At 40.8% G+C, this 20,181-nt stretch overlaps 1 protein-coding gene across 1 annotated transcript in view; it reads right to left on the minus strand.

Annotated features, from left to right (window-relative positions):
- IRAG2 (inositol 1,4,5-triphosphate receptor associated 2) overlaps positions 1 to 20,181 on the minus strand; it is a 58,724-nt gene that overhangs the window by 25,721 nt on the left and 12,822 nt on the right. The window contains exons 11-23 of the mRNA XM_075602862.1: positions 19,881 to 19,940; positions 19,217 to 19,281; positions 19,041 to 19,143; positions 17,920 to 18,060; positions 17,439 to 17,540; positions 16,320 to 16,483; positions 12,195 to 12,309; positions 11,442 to 11,604; positions 8,193 to 8,254; positions 7,749 to 7,829; positions 7,312 to 7,417; positions 6,347 to 6,503; positions 2,611 to 2,692 (exon numbers count right to left, since the gene is read on the minus strand). Coding sequence (XP_075458977.1) covers positions 2,611 to 2,692; positions 6,347 to 6,503; positions 7,312 to 7,417; positions 7,749 to 7,829; positions 8,193 to 8,254; positions 11,442 to 11,604; positions 12,195 to 12,309; positions 16,320 to 16,483; positions 17,439 to 17,540; positions 17,920 to 18,060; positions 19,041 to 19,143; positions 19,217 to 19,281; positions 19,881 to 19,940 — 1,401 coding nt within the window. The remainder of the gene's footprint in view (positions 1 to 2,610; positions 2,693 to 6,346; positions 6,504 to 7,311; positions 7,418 to 7,748; positions 7,830 to 8,192; positions 8,255 to 11,441; positions 11,605 to 12,194; positions 12,310 to 16,319; positions 16,484 to 17,438; positions 17,541 to 17,919; positions 18,061 to 19,040; positions 19,144 to 19,216; positions 19,282 to 19,880; positions 19,941 to 20,181) is intronic.

Here is a 20,181-nt window from a genome sequence, read left to right on the forward strand (position 1 = left end):
AAATCTACATCAATGTCTTTAGCAACAGATTATAGGATGTATTCAATAAACCCACAAGGAGATTCAGCTCGCCATTAAAATTATTGAGTTCCCCCAAGAGACAAAAATAAATAAATAGTACTGTATCTCATACTTACTGCATTATTTGATATCCAAAACCATTACCACCACCAGCAACCGCAGCTAAAAGAAAGTCACTACAGAAACGCCTTCCTCACGGGCATTCAAATGTTTGCTCACGTCATGCTTTCAGATTACAATATTGTAAACATTGAATTTTCATATTCTCCGAGCTCAGGAGAGCAGCAGAACATACCCTGTAAGTAATGGATACTAAATGTTAAATGTCCCAATGCAATGCTCGCCCCCCACAAAGGGCGATAGCTCCCCGGGAACAGGTCCTGTACACACCACAGTACTTATTTCAATTGAATACAAATTCACCATCAAGTTTTTGTTGAAGTACCCAAAAAAAAAAAAAAAAGAGAAGTGACTATTGCTTCAGCTTCCTGTTACAAAAAAAGGCTGGAAATCAACATATGCCTTCTATAGAATGTGTGATTTTGTCTTGAAGGTGCAACCCTGACACCTTATGAAAAAAAAGTGACATCAAACGCCACAATGTGGTTTTTGATATTGCCAGCACTAAACCGGTTTGGGCCATAGGAAACCGAAAGAACTCAACCCTCTTATCCAAGTTCAGCATCCAGCATTCGGACTCATAACTTTCACCTATTCAAGTGAAGAAAAAAATCCAACTTCCCAAGTAGCTTTTAGAGTGAAAGAACCAACAAACAGACAAAAAAAAACAAAAAAACACCACCAACTAAGACGGACAAATAAGCCTTCCATAAGAGGTTTGGCATGATAAAGCCATGCGAGGATTAAAGTGTGAGCAGTACAGAAACCAAGGGGTTAACTTTGAGAACAATTTTAGTTCTGTTTCTTCTGGGTCCATCATGGAAGACCATGGGTCCATGACTTGGTCGGCAATAAAGCAACGAAGGAAAGCCATGTGTACATGATAAACAGTTTGCAGATTCACCATCAGTTCGGAAAAACTTTGAAACGCGCCAAATTCCAGAGTCCCTGACACAGCAGGCCCAACGGAACATTATTCACCATCATTAGATTATGAAAGATAATTCTGGCACAACCCAATAATATCTGTTGTAAAATCTGAAACGGGCGAAAGTAAATTATATAAAATGTGAGAAGATCTCAGTGTTGCCAATATCAGATCATTAGTTTTCCTCGCAAGGGTAAAAGTGGGACTGGCACCGGGAATATCGATGTATTTGTCAGGAAACTCAGAATGCCAGGACGTGGGCATCATTAATCTGGTGGTTACAGGGAGAGTGTTTTTTATAAACTCAGATTAAATAGCAATTCAATAATCGCATACCCCTCTATACAGACCTTCACTTTACAAACACTCATACTGGGGTCCTGTTAAGGACCAATGAGCTCCCTGTTCATCCGATTGGCCGGTCTTGCCAGTTAAAATGGACAAAAGTTTGACAATACAGTAGGTGTAGTTTAAAATAAATAAATAAACCTCGCCCTTGTTAATGGAAGAGCCAATGAATGGACGGCTATTTAACACTTCGTGTCACAGGCCTGCAAGGTATTTCTCACCTATCCAGCAGTGAATGTGCTCAAGTGACTACACCATGCACCATTATAGTTATACATTCTTAAAAGGACCTGTGTCTTTAACAAATGAATGTAACATTAGAGTTGCAAGAAAGCAAGGAAATGAAACATTTAATAAGAAATGCACCAGCTCGCTGGGTAGAGAATGCAGAAGCAATTTCAGAAAGGTGCACTGGTCAGTAAGCTGTTGTAAGGAACAACATTTCTACAAGAAACCCGCTGCAGGATTTCACAATGAAGTATGGTATGTGATGGATAAAAAGTAAAAACACAAGAACTAATACCTGGGGGGTGGGGGAAGGGACTGGCTAAGTGGAACTGCATCGAGGGAGAGGGGGGGGGGGAAGAGAGGGGGGAGGGAAGGGGAGGGGAAAGAGGGGGAGGAGATCCTCGTGGACCACCAAATGCGCACGCATATGAATTATGTAGATATGCCCAAATGCCGACACCAAAAGTTTTTTTTATTTACACTCCACAAGCAAAAAAAAAAAAAAGACACATTCTCTCTCTCCCTCTCTCTCTGAGCAAGTGTGAGCTAGAATATGTTAGTAATAGGAACTTGAATCATCTGGACAGATATTTGACAAGCTATGGAAACAATGCAATATCTTCACAAAAGGTTGATGCCAAGTTTTCAATACTCATTAACCTCCCAGTATTAAAAGCATCTGTTCCATGCAAGTACCGCTCTAGATGAAAAGATGTGAATAATACAGGGATAAGAAGAAGAAACAGAAGACCAACACGAAGCTCTTTTAGAACAGAAATGTTTCCCCCCCCCCAATCAAGGACACACACACACACCACACACCACACACCACACACACCACACACTTTTGCAGATAAAAGAACTTTCCTGTAGAGCTTACAATCTAAATTTTGTAGACACGAGCAGCGAGATCTGAATCAGGCACAAAGATCACGCTCTAGTATGTAAATACCCGTAGAGTTTACCTCTGAGGAAAGGCTCGCCATCATTGTGGTATTAACACAAAGGTCCACATCGGTCTGAATCCCAACAGACTGCAATTTGCACCTACCAACAAGATATACATAATCATTTATTATAATTAAATGTATAGGCATTTTGGATTACTGTGGGGCAAGACCAGATGAATGAGAGAAAACACTTTCAAATAAATCCTCCTTTTAAATGTAACCAAAAAAGTGGGAAAAGGAGCAGTCCAGTTGACCTAAAAACAGACAGGACAGACAGGACAGACAGGACAGACAGGACAGACAGGACAGACAGGACAGACAGGACAGACAGGACAGACAGGACAGACAGGACAGACAGGACAGACAGGACAGACAGGACAGACAGGACAGACAGGATTTAAGCCACCAGTACTTTTGGGAGCTTTAAATGGAATTGACCAGCAGGAAGGCTGGTTCATTTAACGGCAAGAAGATGCTCTGTGGTCATACCAGGAGAGGACAAATGTCTACCCCTCCACTTAGGATTCAATTGAAGGGATTGATGTTTTAGTGAATAACGACTCTTTGTAAATGGGGGAGGAGAGGTCCTCTTTGATAATATGCATGTTATATGCTGTAGGTGTTTGTACCTTTTCATGAGTCACAGGTGTCTTCGAGGATTACACTTGGAGACCGGAGAGATGCTCAGTACACTATATTTAATATCTGAAGAATTTTAATGTTGGTCCTCACAACCAACATGGGAACGTGAACTTTGCTTTATACCCTATTTTCAGTGCAAATCTGAATACTACTGCTCAGTTCTGCCTGAATCATCTCCTACATGCACATACATATAAAAGAAAAGATGTAATCTCATCAGTTCTGTAAACCCATACTGCCCCGTCTCCTTATTACGCTGTGAACAGTAAAACTGCTCTCTGCTGGTGCAATCTATTCAAATGCACGAGACTAAAACCTGCCGCTTATGGAAAGTAACGTCAAAACATATTAAATAAGAGAGACCAGTTTGTTATTCTCGTGACCGAAAAGGGGAAGCAACGCAAAAAGTAGATGTTTAAAATCGAGAGAGAAAAACAAAAACACACAATTTACTGTATCAACAGACAATGGATTTGCAATGCATGCAAAGTACTCTGAAGTACACACACTCTGTCATTTTTAATATTTATTTGATAACCGACAGGTTTAAGAAATATATCCAGTAAAACTGCAAAAAGTAATTAAATCTCAGAACACACAAACTTCCAATGGTTTTTCTGGGCCAAGGAATGATATTTAATGAAAAAGCATTCCATTGAAATCCATGATTCAATATGTGATGAGGCCACTTCCGTGGGCTGGAGAAGAGACCCGCCACATTCACAGGAACGGGATTAAGACGTTCTCCGGCACGGAGAAGCGGCTTCCGGGATATTGAATTTGGATTAGGAGCGTCCTGATGCAAAGCGATGTACGAGGCCGCCTTTTAAGAAGTGAATCTACTTTTCTTAGTGATCAGGATGCAGCAGCGACTCCAAACAGAGAACAGGCAAGAGTCTTATAAACTAGATGTACGGGATTCAAAATAGCTGCCATTTCTGGTGTTTTTAGATCATATTTGCTTAAAAAAATAAAAATTCTGTAGGATTTTACAAAGTATGTGACGAGGATGAAAATGAAGAAAACGATAGTTATTGGTACGAAACAATTGGGAGCAATATTAAGTAACATTCCTCTGGAGGGGGCAACTCCAGTTCAAGGGCCAACTAACAGGTCAGGTTTCCAGGATATCCCTGCTTCAGCACAGGTGGTGCAGTCTTTGACCGGCACTGATTGAGCCACCTGTGCTGAAGCAGGGATATCATCAGGACCTGACCTGTTGGTAGTCCTTGAGGAATGGAGTTTCCCATCCCTGCTCCAAGATGAAGTCCGTCCTGCTACAAAGTGCAGCATGTTCATCTTTATAAATTGGGGAGGATTTAGTTCCTTCCGAAATATGAACTTCCACTGTAACAATGTGTTACTTGTACCTGTAACAATGTGTTACTTGTACCTGTAACAATGTGTTACTTGTACCTGTAACAATGTGTTACTTGTACCTGTAACAATGTATTACTTGTACCTGTAACAATGTATTACTTGTACCTGTAACAATGTATTACTTGTACCTGTAACAATGTATTACTTGTACCTGTAACAATGTATTACTTGTACCTGTAACAATGTATTACTTGTACCTGTAACAATGTATTACTTGTACCTGTAACAATGTATTACTTGTACCTGTAACAATGTATTACTTGTACCTGTAACAATGTATTACTTGTACCTGTAACAATGTATTACTTGTACCTGTAACAATGTATTACTTGTACCTGTAACAATGTATTACTTGTACCTGTAACAATGTATTACTTGTACCTGTAACAATGTGTTACTTGACCCTATGACAATGCATTACTTGACCCTATAACAATGTATTACTTGACCCTATAACCATGTATTACTTGAACCTATAACAATGTATTACTTGACCCTATAACAATGTATTACTTGACCCTATAACAATGTATTACTTGAATCTATTACAATGTATTACTTGAACCTATAACAATGTATTACTTAACCCTATAACAATGTATTACTTGAACCTATTAATAAAGTTATTTGTCTCAGAGTCTGTTCCATTTGCTTTTATACCCCATCTTTAGACAGCCCAGTGGCAGACAGGTCGGTATCACTAGTACAGCGCGTGTCCACCATACCTTTACACCCCAATTTGTTTTTCTGTTCATTCTTTCCACCGAAAGACATTGTGTGACAGAGGTTTGCATGCGGCCTTTGGGTTTAATGAACCCAAGTAGGAAATATTCAAATATTTTGCCGTCCATGCCTCCCGCCGTTGCTTGTGCAGCTGTAAGCATGCCCAACGTGATACATTAGCATACAGTATACAGTATACACCACGAAAAGAAAATGCTTTGGTATAAAGCAATGTTCAGTATGGTTACCACTGTACCTTCTAACACTTAATACACCATATAGAAGGGGAGCAAAAATACGGCCTCCTAGAAACTACAGCTATATACTGCCCACACTTCCAAAACACCAACAGAAAATACACCTCCCTGTGGGAGAACTGGATATTAGTGTCAGTGACACATTGATGGGGGTCTTTCTTCAATGCTCACTGCCAGACTTAAGCCTTTGAGTGGGAGCTGTTCAATTTTCCAGAATGTACCTTGGAATTGTGGGAGGATACTTGGTAACCACATGTATCGTCACGTGGTAGGAGGTGGCTCAAAGGGCGATAATGACCGTTTGGATACACAGCCCATTGTAGAATATGTTTCATGGATTGCAATGCCAGCAATCAGTTAATCATTTACTATATTAAATTAGAACGCACATTATATACCAATAGGGTAGCGTAGAAGATAAATTCAGACAGTGTACAGGATGGGAAGTCTGATTATCTAAAACTAGTCGCAAATTGAGAATTTATTGAAACCTTTGCAAATAAATCATGCAGGAAAACAAATGGAAAGTATTAATTGCAAAGGTTCGTTTGGAAAATTGTGCAGTAAATTAATGAATGTCACATAACAATGAGCTGCAAATCCAAACGGATTTCTTGCAAGTTTACAAACTGCTTAAGCCAAGGAAGGTTTTCATGGAAATGTCACAAGTGCTTAACTGCTGCTGAATCCTCCCCACACAGCTCTGTATGGGCTGTGTTATGTTAAGGTCATGTACTGTGAATACGCACTTGTTTGGGTTCAGTAAAGCACTCTCTGACGCAGCTGCCTTACTCCGATCCTTGCGTTTGGACGTGTCAGATTTCGGCTGAGTTCTGGTTGCTATGCAAGTATAATTACGCACCCCACGTCTTGGATACAACTGCAGGATTTCCAGAGTTAGTGCATCTGAAAAGTACATTATAGGGACAGTCAATGATCAGCTCATAACCCTCCCAAACTGCAGCAGCATGCAACACCTGCGGAGAGGTTATTACCTGAGGAATAAAAAATATCTGCATTGTTTGTACTTGTGATACTGTAACTATATATAACGTTGTATAAAAGCACATAGGACTATCCTGCAGGTTAACATCTATAGAAGAGTTAAAATCTCATGCAATGCATGACGTTGGTTTGATTTACTATTTCAAAATATTAAACTTATATAGTACACTATGACTGCAGCTAGACTATTTATTAAGTAATTAGGCAGGTCTCACTAAGTGACCACATAACAGCCCCCTCCTCCTCCAGAGTTCCCCATCTCACTAGAATATCTCAAACACAAATGCAATTTGTTTTAAAACAAAAAGTTGCTTAGAGATGAAATCTCACCGTACTCATTTTTTTCCCCTTCCAAATCCATACATATTTTGACAAGTCAGAGGATCCTTTACAGAAACAAGGCTGCCTTTTAAAAAGGTAACTTTTCAAAAACGCTTTTGTGGAGAGCAATTCTTAATAATATTATAATTATTATTAATAATTAAATAAATAAAAAAATATTTTTTTTTTTAAAAAAAAAACACATACCAGACTTCTCCTGTTTTTGACACCCAAACCAGGCACCAACATGGGAATATCCATTATTCATGGATGTATTAAAACCAAACTCCCCACCCATTTCAGGTGACTGACATGGAACCTCTGAACAGTACCTGCTGCAACAGTATCGCAGCTGCTTTACAGTGAAAGCATTCTGACTTTATATTACCTAGTAAAGGTGTATAGAAGCACAGAGGGTCAGAGGAACGTGAAGTCTTGCGAGGTCGAGTTAACCGGCTTGTTTCTTGGATACCAAACCGCTTGCAAAAGCAACTCTAACAAGGAGAAAAAGCATATTTGTAAATTTGCAAATATTTATGCTTGGAAACGTAAATGTCCCGGTATTAGTTCGGAGAGGCTGCCTAGCTTTGCTTCCCTCTGTTTATTGAAGGGAAGCCAGTTATCTGATCCTATCACAGCTGTTCCAAGCCGTACAAGTTACCAATCTAGTCTGTGTGTTTGTAAAAGAACCTTCTTTGGAGAATCCCACACAGACGTTTACTGGAAGATTTGACAAGTATGAAGTCTGTTTATGTCCAGTCAAATGTGGATTACACAGAGTACTTAGAAGCCCTTTGGCAGTGAACGTACAATGTCAATACACACCTTATCTTCATTTACAAGACGCGGGCCTACATTCAGGGTGGAGATGGGATGGTCATCTCCTGGGTCCCAATCCACGCAACTCTAACCACAGAAGAAGCACACGCCATTTTATAGAATACTAAAATCATATGTCACATAAAACACTTTGCAGCATATATATTAAAACATTCACCAAAACAGGAAACAATTACAGGACACGTATTGCTGGCAGTGATGGGGTCAAAGCAACAGTAAAGTGGCATGAGTTGCATAGTCCCTTTCTTGGAAGCTCCCAGGTAAACAATGTGCATCTCTATCGAAGCAATCTTAAATTGTGTACAAAAGAAGAAAGGGCCACCCATATGCAGGCCGTGTGCTACCATGAAGACGTGCTGGGGTCACCACAATTGGTAAAAATAGGCAAGTGCATGGATTCCTCCACCAGATTACATAAACGGGTCGTACCTGACACAGCAATCCACAGAGTTGTCCTTTAAACAACTTTTCTTGCAGCGAATTAATAGTTTCTACAAGGACGACATATACCAAGTAAATAGCAGCAAATTGTGTACATACACAGTAACTCACAGCTGCATCATCTCGGAGGCGACATGTTTGCGAGTCAAACAATTTGCTGCAAGAGGGGCCTGTAATGTATTGGAAACCCACCTAGCAACAAAAGGATTAAGCCAATGGGAAGAGGACACAAAGATGACACGCTGTACAGATCGGAATTTTGTTTGGGGTTTTCCCAGTGATGTTAACTAAACACAGGGCTCTGCTTCATTCAGAGATTTTACAGGACACGCATCATTCGGAACTCATCTACATGTATAAAATCCCATTTTACATAACTGGTCACTACTCTTTAGACATAAATAGCACAAGCACCACTAATCCGACTACACCCTTCATTATTGGAAAATCCAAGTAGTTGAAGCCAACAGAAGCGGGAGACTAGCGCATTAACGGAATGGATGCCACGGCCGTGAATTTTCCACAGATAAAACATTTAATTGGCTAGTAAACATCAGAAACTGTCACACGTATGAAGAGGCCAAAGGTGAGAAAAGAAAGACGACTATGAAATTGTTTTTTGAACGGCATCCATAGATTGTCTGTTCTATCAGGTACATGTTCCACAATATAGAAGTGCACACGGAGGCTACACAAACAAGTACAGCAGTTCCCAAAAATAAAAATCACACATATTTGGGTGCAAGCCTCCTTGCTCGGTTGTAAATGAGTTTGTCTCCAGTTGAACTATATACTTGGCAGTGCGTAGTCTCATGTTCAGGGTGCTGGGTCAGTGCAGGCTGGGCATGGATATGCAGAGAATAAGGATGGGCATCAGGATCTTTTATAGTACAAAAAGAGCTTTATTCACATCAGTTTAGAAGGTTCACCATACAAGGACATATTTCATGTTAGACATTAACTGGTGGCAAATGATAAAGTTACTCTGCGGTTCTTCCCCTGGCAGCGCTCACTCCTATGCTCGGGAGGAACTTATGCTTGTTTCCCTTAGTATTGGTTAGATTGGCACTCTCCTGCATAGCGTCAATTCCCCTTCTTAAGTGGGCCCCTGTTAGGAATAAACTCCTTTCTGGGATCAGTTTCCCCTGTGTACTGCATACTTCGTCCACGCATATGGGATTGCGAGTTTGTCAAAGACCTTCCTGTGGGGCCGATCCAATTATGCTCCATAGTCACTCAACTATTAAGCACACGCTCACTCCTCTTCCCGCATGGGAACTACCTTGGGCCATTACTATAGGTCAGTGGTTTTCAACTTTTTTTTGTTTAGGTAACCCCAGAATTCGATTTTGACGTTCTGGGGAACCACAACCTACGCCCCCCATCACACACGCCCCCCCCCCCATCACACACACACACTCTGCAAGAGCGAATGAGCTCCCGCCCTCTCAAGTGTCTCTCTCTCTTCCTCTTGTCAGCAGCGCCGACAGGAGCAGGCAGGGAGATGAAGTATTGCAGTGACCGGGGGCTGCTGCCTCCTCACTGCTATGCGAGTGTGCCGCCGGTCCTGGGACAGCTGGGAGAGTTGTCCCAGCTCTCCTCCCCTGGCTGCTGCAGAACCCTGAGGTTCGCCGCACCCCGGTTGAAAACCACTGCTATAGGTGCTAGCTATATAGGGCTCATTCTTTAACAGAAAAGGAGTGAAAAGACACTTAATATACTTGTATGTACACGACTCACGTTGAGACCCTGTGCAGAACTCCAAGGAACCTGCTTCTAAAACATTGGGTGGATAGATGGAAATATATCTATCTCCCAAAGGTAACATCACTGGTCACAAGAGATCCAACATCACATGATTAGGAGGGGCAATACCAGGGTAATCCCAACCAGATAACCCCTTACATTACTTCATAGTCCACAGAAGGGTAGCTACATGGGTGACTACATTTTTGTGGTAAGGAAAAGGTGTAGAGGCTGGTTGATAGAGGGAAATATAAAATGGAGGAATTGAACTGTGGATACGATTTTCACTGGAAAAAGAAATAAAATGAGACCCCATAACTTAACTGTAAATAAGGAGAAAATAAATAAATAAACCATCCAGAAGGATGCATGCAACCTGATGCAAATCATTCAAATACGTGAATATGAAGATTTGGGAAACAAGAGATCCAAAAGAGATATATAGGCTGTAAAAAGGAGCAGTTACCCTTAGTCACACTTTTTGTTGAATGGGTGGGAGACCAGTCCCCTGGGATTGAAGAGAGTTTATTTCAGCTCTGGGGACCCCACGATTCTCGAGATACCCGGGAAGGTACCGCGTTGTACATCCTGTTTTAAATGCCCACACGGATATATTGGGGCTACCCAAGGAGTAGATGTTAAGTGCTGCACGTGTGTAGCGAAGATCATTTACTTTTTCATTTAGGATATTGTACAATGGTCTCCATGTACATCCATTAAACGCATTAGTACTACATGCAAAACACCCAATTAAAAAGTCAGAGTTCAGCATGTTAAATGAAGACATAAAAGGGTACTGGAGACGTAGAATCCGACAGATTTGTTTCACTGCCATATTGTATATGAAACTTTACAGAAAGTTAGAAAAATCCACAAAACTGGAATTTAACATTTGGCACCAAAAGGTTCCAGCAAAAAACGACCCCAATTGTTAAAAATTTGCTTTATAAAGTGGAGAAATAGCAGCTCGGCGACATTTTACGTACTATTTTTTTTTTTATTTCAAGAACAAAAGCAATACAAATGTAAAATCGAACATGCAATGTAGCTTTGATGTTTTAGTGTTAAGCAAACTTTTGTATAAAAACAAACCAAAAAAGGGGAAATTTGCAAAGTCTGCTTAAGCATGTAAAAAAAACGTGCACAAGTTTAAGCAAGGATCTTGTTCAAGGATTACACATTAAACACAGTTGATCCCCCTGTAAAAATGGCATCTCATTGATGCAAACTCAAGACCACTTAAGATATTAAAACATATCTAAAAAGCAAAGCGTCTAAAGTTAATGGAGATTAGCAAGTGTCAAACAGCTCTCTTTAAAATGAGCAAATCCAACTCAAGCACCGCCGTATAAAACAGATGATATTGTATACAGATTACAGGCAAAAGCGCACACATATCTGTTCAGCACAGATCACTAATGGGGAGAAAGCCCCCAAAGAGATTGATCCCTTTAAATGGCAGAGCCGCTAGAAGTGTATCTTTGCACTTACTTTGCTGTTCTTCTGTCTTCTGCTGAACTGCTTGACCGTTACTTGTTAAAATGTTATTTGCAGCCTGGAATTCTCTCTGAACACAAGTTGCTTCCTCTAACTTGCCTTTCAGAGACGCTGCCTCTGCCCGCACAGTGTGAAGGGCGTTCTCCAGCTCATGGACCTGGATTCATGAACAAGGCAATTAGCATACTGTACAAACGGCACAAATGTACAAACGCCATGTACTCAAAAAAATGCCAGAGTTAACCTCTGCACTGCTGGATACATTAATGGCACAATGGTAGCTAAAAAATTTTTTTTTCCAGTTTTAATAAATTTTTTAATGCTATTATAATCCAGAGATACTTCATTTTATAGGGGTTTTGGCAGTGTTTAAAGATCGCGCTGTATCTTGTAAGTATTCATGTTGTAGCTGTGTGCTGATTGAGGAACAGTTTGAGCGCAAATGATCAATATAAATATTGAACCTATGTTTCTAATTATTTTAAGAAGGCTCTGAATTTTGTGTACAGTACATCAAAAATAATGTGTGTGTATCCTTTAGCAGTAGCCAAAATGTTATCAGTAAATCAGCAGTAAGACTACGCAAGGGTGTGTATCAGACTTCAAGTTATGTCAACCATCTTGCTGACCAGCGTACGACCCAAGCTATATGTTGAACTGCAGGTCACGTTGGTTACGTGGTTGAGTTAGTGACACAATGTTACCACAGTCTGGTTCAGGAGAGATGTGGGACACGCAGTTGGTTACCTTCTTTTGGAATTCTTCCTGTCGAACCCCAGACTCGTGAAGCCGGTCAGCGGTGGCATCTGCCCTCTCCTCAGCTTCCTCTTGTTGCTGCTTCACCGTCTCCAGATCATGAAGTCTGTAGAGAATAAGTGGAAACCACAAGCAAATTACATTTTCAAAACCTGTGCACCTGTCTGGAGGGGTTTTTTTTTTCTCCCTTCCTGTAACACTCACATGACATGAAGAGTTTGCAGATTATACGGTGTAACATTTACATAGATGGTTATAAAGGGCTTATTATGTGTATTTATTACAACAATAAACAGGCCTCAAAATAAAGCAGCAATTCCCCCAGAAGCCCACAAGTTTAACTCCATTGGAAGTACTCCGTGTGTGCACAGCATCCTCAGTTAAAACTCAATGTTCATTACCTATCTCCCCCCCCAGCACGTCCTGCGCTTAAAAAACAAAAAACAAACAAACACACAAGGATTGAAAAGCAGGATTTTATTATGCGTTCGCTTCTGAGGTTGGTAACCCCTTTTGATGGCACTGGGGGGAGTTCAGTTTTAATAAACACAATCATATTTATTTTAAAAAACCACCAATGATTTTAAACAGAATTGAGAAATAAAATAAAAATACTGGGCGGCAAACACTAGTTTATTACATGGGGACCTGTACAAAAGGGAGAAGTATACTGTATAGACAGTCAGCTAGTGGCTGTGATGAGCTTGACCTGGGCACCTCAGGGTTAAAGCAGTGTTTATTTTATAAACACAGAAAACGGAATAGTCTTCCCACAGAATTTCAAAGTGTATTTTACAATTACTGTTGCCAAATAAAATTTGGTGGTTGATCAAAATTCCTAGAAGTAATTTTTGCCTGACCTTGTGCATTTTAATTTGTGCCAACCTATGTAAATGTACTGTGCACCGTATTACAGGACGTAGTCTAGATGTTGTAGATCATTATTTTAATGCACCAACGACAGTCCTTTATAGACGAGATTATAGGCTACCGATATGGAGACTTCACATGTCCCTTTTTGGTGCGCAAGGAGAGATCTGCAAGGTTTCACAAATCTTTCCATACTAAAATGTTATATTATATTTGAAAAGCTTTTGCTGGTTTATTGAAAGGCAACACTAGCTACAATAAAATGTACACTTTTCCAGGGCCACTATAGGCTGCAGAACTTCAAACTAAAACAATTCTCGTCTTGTAAAAACAAATCCTAACTCTACAGATGTTCCCAAACAAACTTTGCTCGTGGTTTACAATTAAAACCTCAACATGCATGCCTGGGAAGAAGAAGAGAAAGGGAGAAGGTGGAGGATCCCCAAGCAACTCAAAAAAAGGTGTCAGAACACAAGAAAGCATCTTTCTGGGAAAAATAGAAACAGGACAAGGGTCAGGCTTTGAAACAGTGGGGGAAGGGGAGAGTGGTGCTAGACAAATTGTAAGTAGCTTACTGATCAGTTTCTAGGAATCTATGCGATGAATAAATAAAAGCTGTGGTCCATACAAATGGCAAAAAGTTCATGCTGGAGCCAATTGAATGAATTTTTTACTGGTTGGTTGCCAAGTGCATAGGCCAGTGTTGCCGTTTTAAATAGTGCCATTGCAGAGCTCGGCTGGCATAGATACATTGCTCTCAGGTTAAAGAGCCGCTACTGCCACTTCTGGTTTTGATCTCCGAATCTTCCCTCAAAGCTTCAACTATTGTAGCACAAAAGGATCAACCAGCTATTTTTTTGTGCAACTTTAAAAACAAACAAAAACTAAACGCTGCACTACAAGTTACCATTTCCCTAAAATAGTCAGAATTTCGTAGGCCTTCGATGTTACCAGCGCTGGTTAGAGACGGCTTCCCTAGCACTGTGCTTTGCTTACAGGGATGTGCACCTGCATATATTGGTTTCTGTTACATTGTTACACTTGCACGCATTCATGCTTTCACTGCCAAACTGTAACACTAGGCAGGCCCTATGGCAGTTAACCACCACAGTCCCACATACGCAAGTCATGTCAGCTCCTCCCCATCTCTATATGGATAGGGTATTACGTGTGTGGGGGACTTGCCGACACACAGGATAACTACGGTAGAACGAGAAACAGGATGAACATGTCTATACAGAGAGAGTGAGGGTCTGTCAGAATGTGTCAGTGTATATAGGTCTAGGCCAGTGGTACTCAACTCTAGTCCTCAAGGGCCACCAATAGGTTAGGGTTTCAGGATATCCCTGCTTCAGTGGCTCAGTCGTTGCTGAAAGACTATTTTGAAGAATACATACTATAAACGGCTCCGTATCACCCCCAGCTTCAAGTTCAGGAACCTTATAACATTCAGACTCATTAGCCAAGCACAAGTGGAGCAATCTATTCTCCTCCTCCTCTTGTGCAAAGAACCTGCCTGGACCAAACCGAGCTAGGCCCAAAATAGGAGAGTCTGGAATTGAAGTATTATTCAATTTCCCCTTTGGCAAAAATAAACAAAGAATGATGCTCCCTGACTTGGAACATCTTTGGTTCATTTCCCCTCGTGTTACTGAATATTATCCATAAGGAAAGAGATTACACCAATTGTAGAAATCTAAAGAAGATTGTTTTTTTGCTTTTGCCAGTGCACATTTTTTTTTTAGAAAAACAGACACAAATGTATTTCTAATAGTGTAGCCATGGCTGGTTTCTGACTTCCATTCTGCCCTCACTGACATGCAAGTCCTGGTAAGAGCAGGCAGTGCCAGTATTAATCATGGGTTTTCCCCACACAATGCATCCCCTTGAGTGACAGGGGAGGAGGTGGGATTAGGTCTGAGTGCTGCCCAATCCTGGCTTCAGACCTAGTACCTTACCCCTACTGTACCTAAGGGAGGTGCAACCCCCAATTCAGTAGTGTGTCTCTACCTTGAGAGAGACAAGGTATCACACTGGACTGCTGCTCTGTACTGGCAGGTTCTGGTTCTCTTCCCTAAGGGGAGTGAGTGATTACCTGTTCCCCTGGTACTGCTAGAGGGCTGGGGAAGAGCAAAGACTGCTGCGGGTCCCTTGACCTGTAGTGAAGGTCCAGGGACCATCCAAAATCTGGGAGCCAGAACAGAGACTGTGTTGGGCAGAGGACTGCCGTGTTGCTGTGACTGTACATGAATAAAACTTGCTCCAGTTGAATATACTTCGGGCCTGGTGTGTGTTCTTCCTTTGGGGAGAGGTAACCAATTCTACCGTAGGAGATCGCCTCCATACATGTGGAGCTTATGGCAGATGGAGACGCTGTGTACCTTGGAGCAAATGTCGGGTATATACCCAGAAGCCTTTCCTGCAGTCCCCACAACCATGGCGGACAACTCGGCATTCTGTGAGCCAACAGGTAGCATGCACCATACACCTGGTAACAGGGGAATCTCTCAAGGGGTGGGGGAAACACCATTACAATAGCAAATAAAAATATCACCTGTGAGCACATTCACATCTCACTCAGGTCTGCAACCCTGCCCCTCCCCATTATCTCTTGGCATACAGTACTTCTCCTGCAGGCAGGGATTGTGGGTAATCACATGCAAACGGGCACACAATTAAATACTTGTTTGGCTGGATTACATAAGGATTTCCATCTTGAATACCCTGTGGGAATCATCACTATGGGTTCTCAATGCTTTGTGCAGCAATTCAGCGTATCAGACAGACTGGTCTACAGGGAACATTGGATAAGGATCTCACATTTTCTACTGCAATACAAACTGGTACTAAGTTTCTACAAAGTCTTAGCAAGCTCTGCAGGGTGTGGGTACGTTTGTGTCATTTGGAGTGCTATTGGGTTTGTGACAAAAATGTATACAACAAAAAAAAGACAAAAATGCCCCCATTTCAGCGGGTCCTACACTGCCAATATTATACTGCCTCATGCAAGACCCTCAAGCAAGTTAAAAACAAAAAACAAACGTTGCCCGATTTGAAAAAGGTCTAATGGTAGTGAAAGAAAATAAATCACAAAATACAGAACGTATATGTTAGGGGCTCAGAATAAACTGGGGGGGGGGGGGGGGGTTGCGGGGGGGAAATGTGTAAAAATAAAATAATCACATTGAGTTAAAATTCATCCAAATAAATCTTGTTTTGCTCTGTGCAAAAAGCAGATCCACGGACCTGCAAGACAGCTCTTTTCGCAGATGAAGCTGTTCGGTCTTCATACGACGGAGGTTCCCGGCCAGTCTAATAAACTCTTTATCCAAATAATCCTTGTGCCTGTCCAGCAGTTTCAGCTTCTGTGTCCAGGTATTTCGCTTTTCTTTCAGGTCTTTCTTTATTATCTAAGAACATTTGAACAAAACTTGATAACTACTCATTTTGCCAACATACAATATCCAGGAGACACAATATCCAGGAGACACAATATCCAGGAGACACAGGGTTTCTACTAAAAACAGAGTACCAATGTTAACACATTTTATGACCCATTTTCAAACCCTATTAATATTACGCATATACAAACAGGGGTAAAACACCCATGCAATATTATATAGTATGGTGGTCAGTTGTGACCCTCGGGTGAGTTTAGGGTTCTTTTATTAAATATGAATCAACATTAATGCAAACATTAGAAGGTTGGCTTATCCAGTCCAACAGCTCCCTTTAAATAGTGTGTTTAGAAGCCAGGCACATGTCACATTTGAAGGGTACCATGAATAATGTAGACCAACCATGATTGCTATAGAGCAGGGGTTATCAACAAGTAAGGTTTTCAGGATATCCCTGCTTCAGCACAGGTCGCTCAATCAGTGGCAAAGTCAAAATCCTGACTTGTTGGGGGGGTTCTTGAGGACTGGAGTTAAGAACCTTTGCTCCAGTGTATGCAATTTCTGTAGCATGTTTAGACATACTATATATTGTATATTTAACTTGCATCTTCAAAACAATATTTAATACAGAACCATCATCTTAAAGAAAATTCCTCCCTTATGCTAATCTTTAGATTGCAAGCTCCTACCATTGTATTGATAATGCATCCGAGAGCGTGAAACGCGTAGGAGCCGCTGTACCTTCGTTTTATGATGGGCAAATGTATTTTCCATTTCCCTCCACCTCTGTTTTTGGTAGTTCATCTTTTTATCCTTTTTCAACTATTTTATATTAATTACATTGATAATTAGCAGCCTGCGTACATAAACCGTCTCCCTCCTTAAAACAGAGGTTTGTCATTGAGGATGGAGTCCTGGCTTTTTTCATATTGCATTCAGCTTTGAAAAAGGCCAAAACGCGACTTACCTCAAGCATTTTCGCAGGTAGGTCTTTCGCACCCATCTCCGATTCGATTATACGTTTCAAATAAATGACTACAAGGTCGGTCATGTCACAGGTGTTCTCTTGCTATGGAAAGGACAGTAAAAAAAAACAAACAAAAAAAAAAAAGTAAAAATACTGTAACCGTAATGTCACCAATCTGAACAGATATTTTTGCCCTAATAAAAGTAGTGATGGAATGACAAAGGATTTTACACGAGTATGTAAGGGAGGCCAACCCGATTCCCAAAGAAAGCAATGCACAATCTATTTAATTCAGCAAAGCCATTTTGAGAAAACCATACAAAAATCACTTAACCGTATTCGGTTTCACCATAGAAAATGCAGACACACTTATGGCATACTAGGATATTTCAACATCTATCTATTCTGTTAGTGGGCTGGATAGATTAGCTTTATTTTAACCCTTCCAGTCCACAATGTGTTAATATACAGAGTGCCTTACCAGTGTTTGGATGATCGCTTTAAATTCTGACGCTACTTGTTCCGGTCCAGGGCCTTGAAGTAACATAAGCACCTCCCGGTCCAATGTTACATCAAGGGAAGACGTGTGTCCAGATACACACATCCATTCAGCCCCGGAGACCTGAAGCCAAAGATTGTACAACGTGCAAATCTTAGAAGAATCAAATGCAGAAATTCGCCATGGACAGTTTCCCATAAATGGTGCTAGAATGATCACTAGGACTCACCAGGCTTCTTTTGAGTAACATTTACCAAAAACGACCTACCAGATGCCATTAGCAACCGTCCGTATACCACTTAATTACTATTACATTATTAAATAACCTGTGAATATATGGGTCAGGGGCTCAGCTTCCAACACGGAAGGCATTACTTGCACCATCCAGACTCTTGCGTTCTTCTCAAGGATGTCTTCTTTCCACCCCCTTTGTATCTAAAGCCTTCTCCCGCCTTAAACCTTTTTCACTTTCTGCCCCACACCTCTGGAATGCCCTTCCCCTCAGTACCCGACTAGCACCCTCTCTATCCACCTTTAAGACGCACCTTAAGACACACTTGCTTAAAGAAGCATATGAATAGCACTGTGGATATTCTGAACACATGACACATAAAGCTTGGCCCCTGCAGACGCACTTACCAGAACTCCCTCCTACTGTCTCTGTACGTTCTCCCTACCTACCAATTAGACTGTAAACTCCTCGGAGCAGGGACTCCTCTTCCTTAATGTTACTTTTATGTCTGAAGCACTTATTCCCATGATCTGTTATTTATTTGATTACCACATGTATTACTACTGTGAAGCGCTATGTACATTAATGGCGCTATATAAATAAAGACATACAATACTTGTGTCACTGTGAAATAGTTTTCACTTGGCTTTTCCATAGTGCGGGTTTACAAGGTAATCCTTGAGAAAGTGATGCGGCTAATAAATCATAATTATGTAACATACCAAGCCCCACACGAGTGTGAGATCTAGCACTCTTACACCTTCTTTTGGGCCAACATCAATGATATCACCCATGAGCTTTCAAAACCATACAGGACGCACTGAGATTTGCTTTAGTCTCATATTTGGAAGCGAAGACGTGTTATTCATACCTCTGGAAACTGCTGAGCAAGTTCTAGCTCAGAGTGCAATGAACTCAAACCTCCTATAAGGCTGTGGTTAAACTTGTGTGCGACTGGTGCAGTAATCCCATTTCTAGGAAGGAAAACAAACACATAAGTTCTCATTGGTTTGCAACATGCACTTCTCATTTTAATAAAGTACTCACGTTATAAGCTCTTGCTGCGTTTGCTGCAGGTCATTTTCCAGTTTAGCTTTTTCAGCTCTTAAATTCTAGAAAGTAAGGTGAAACGCAGAGATTAGAAATAGCCTAGAAAAGGGAAAAGGAACGGCCCAGTGAGCAAAGACACGGTTCAATTCCCGGGCAAGTCACTTTATCTCCCTGTGCCTCAGGCACCAAAATCATAGAATGTAAACTCATCTAAGCATGGGACTGTGTCTAATAATCGTATGTTCCGTGTACCGCGCGCTATACTGTAATTGAGGAGAGCTTTGAGTCCCATTGGGTGAAAAGCACTACATGTTAACTATCTCATCAGATAACTTAAAAAAAAAAAAAAAAAAATTACTTTATACATGCAGCTATATTAAATGAACTTATAAGTGACATATCTGTGTGTTACACCATTCTATTTAACTAGTGTGAACAGTACACCCACGCTTAATTACTGCAGGCACTGCGGATGTTGACAATAAATTCAGTGTAGGTTGCGATTCCTTTCAGGCGACATTAGAATATTTACACATGAAATTATAAAGTGCGCAGGGATTTTTAAACCTCATTTGTTTCTTCAAGTGAACTTAAATTAATTTCTTAAACCCACACAGACTAATGAAGAAAATGAGTTTACAATATTGATCTCCATCATTACCTCAATGACAGAAGTGTATTCCGTAAATGAAGACTTCAACTCTTCGATGTAGAGCTCTTTCTGAAACATGAACCCACGAGGCGTATTGAGTCCCACAGGGGACTGGACATAATCACATATCAACACTGTCACTTTTATAAAAACAAAACTATTCTTCGGTTAGCAATTAACTATAGTAACATGGCAGCTTCATGATGGTCAATAAATATCCCTTTATAGGGGGGGTGGTTTTTCTCATATCTATAGTAACTTCTTCCATTACGTATAATGCATTATTGAACATGTTATGAAACTACCAATT

The sequence above is a fragment of the Ascaphus truei genome, chromosome 5 (genome assembly GCF_040206685.1).
Source record: "Ascaphus truei isolate aAscTru1 chromosome 5, aAscTru1.hap1, whole genome shotgun sequence".
In the NCBI taxonomy this organism is placed as follows: domain Eukaryota; kingdom Metazoa; phylum Chordata; class Amphibia; order Anura; family Ascaphidae; genus Ascaphus; species Ascaphus truei.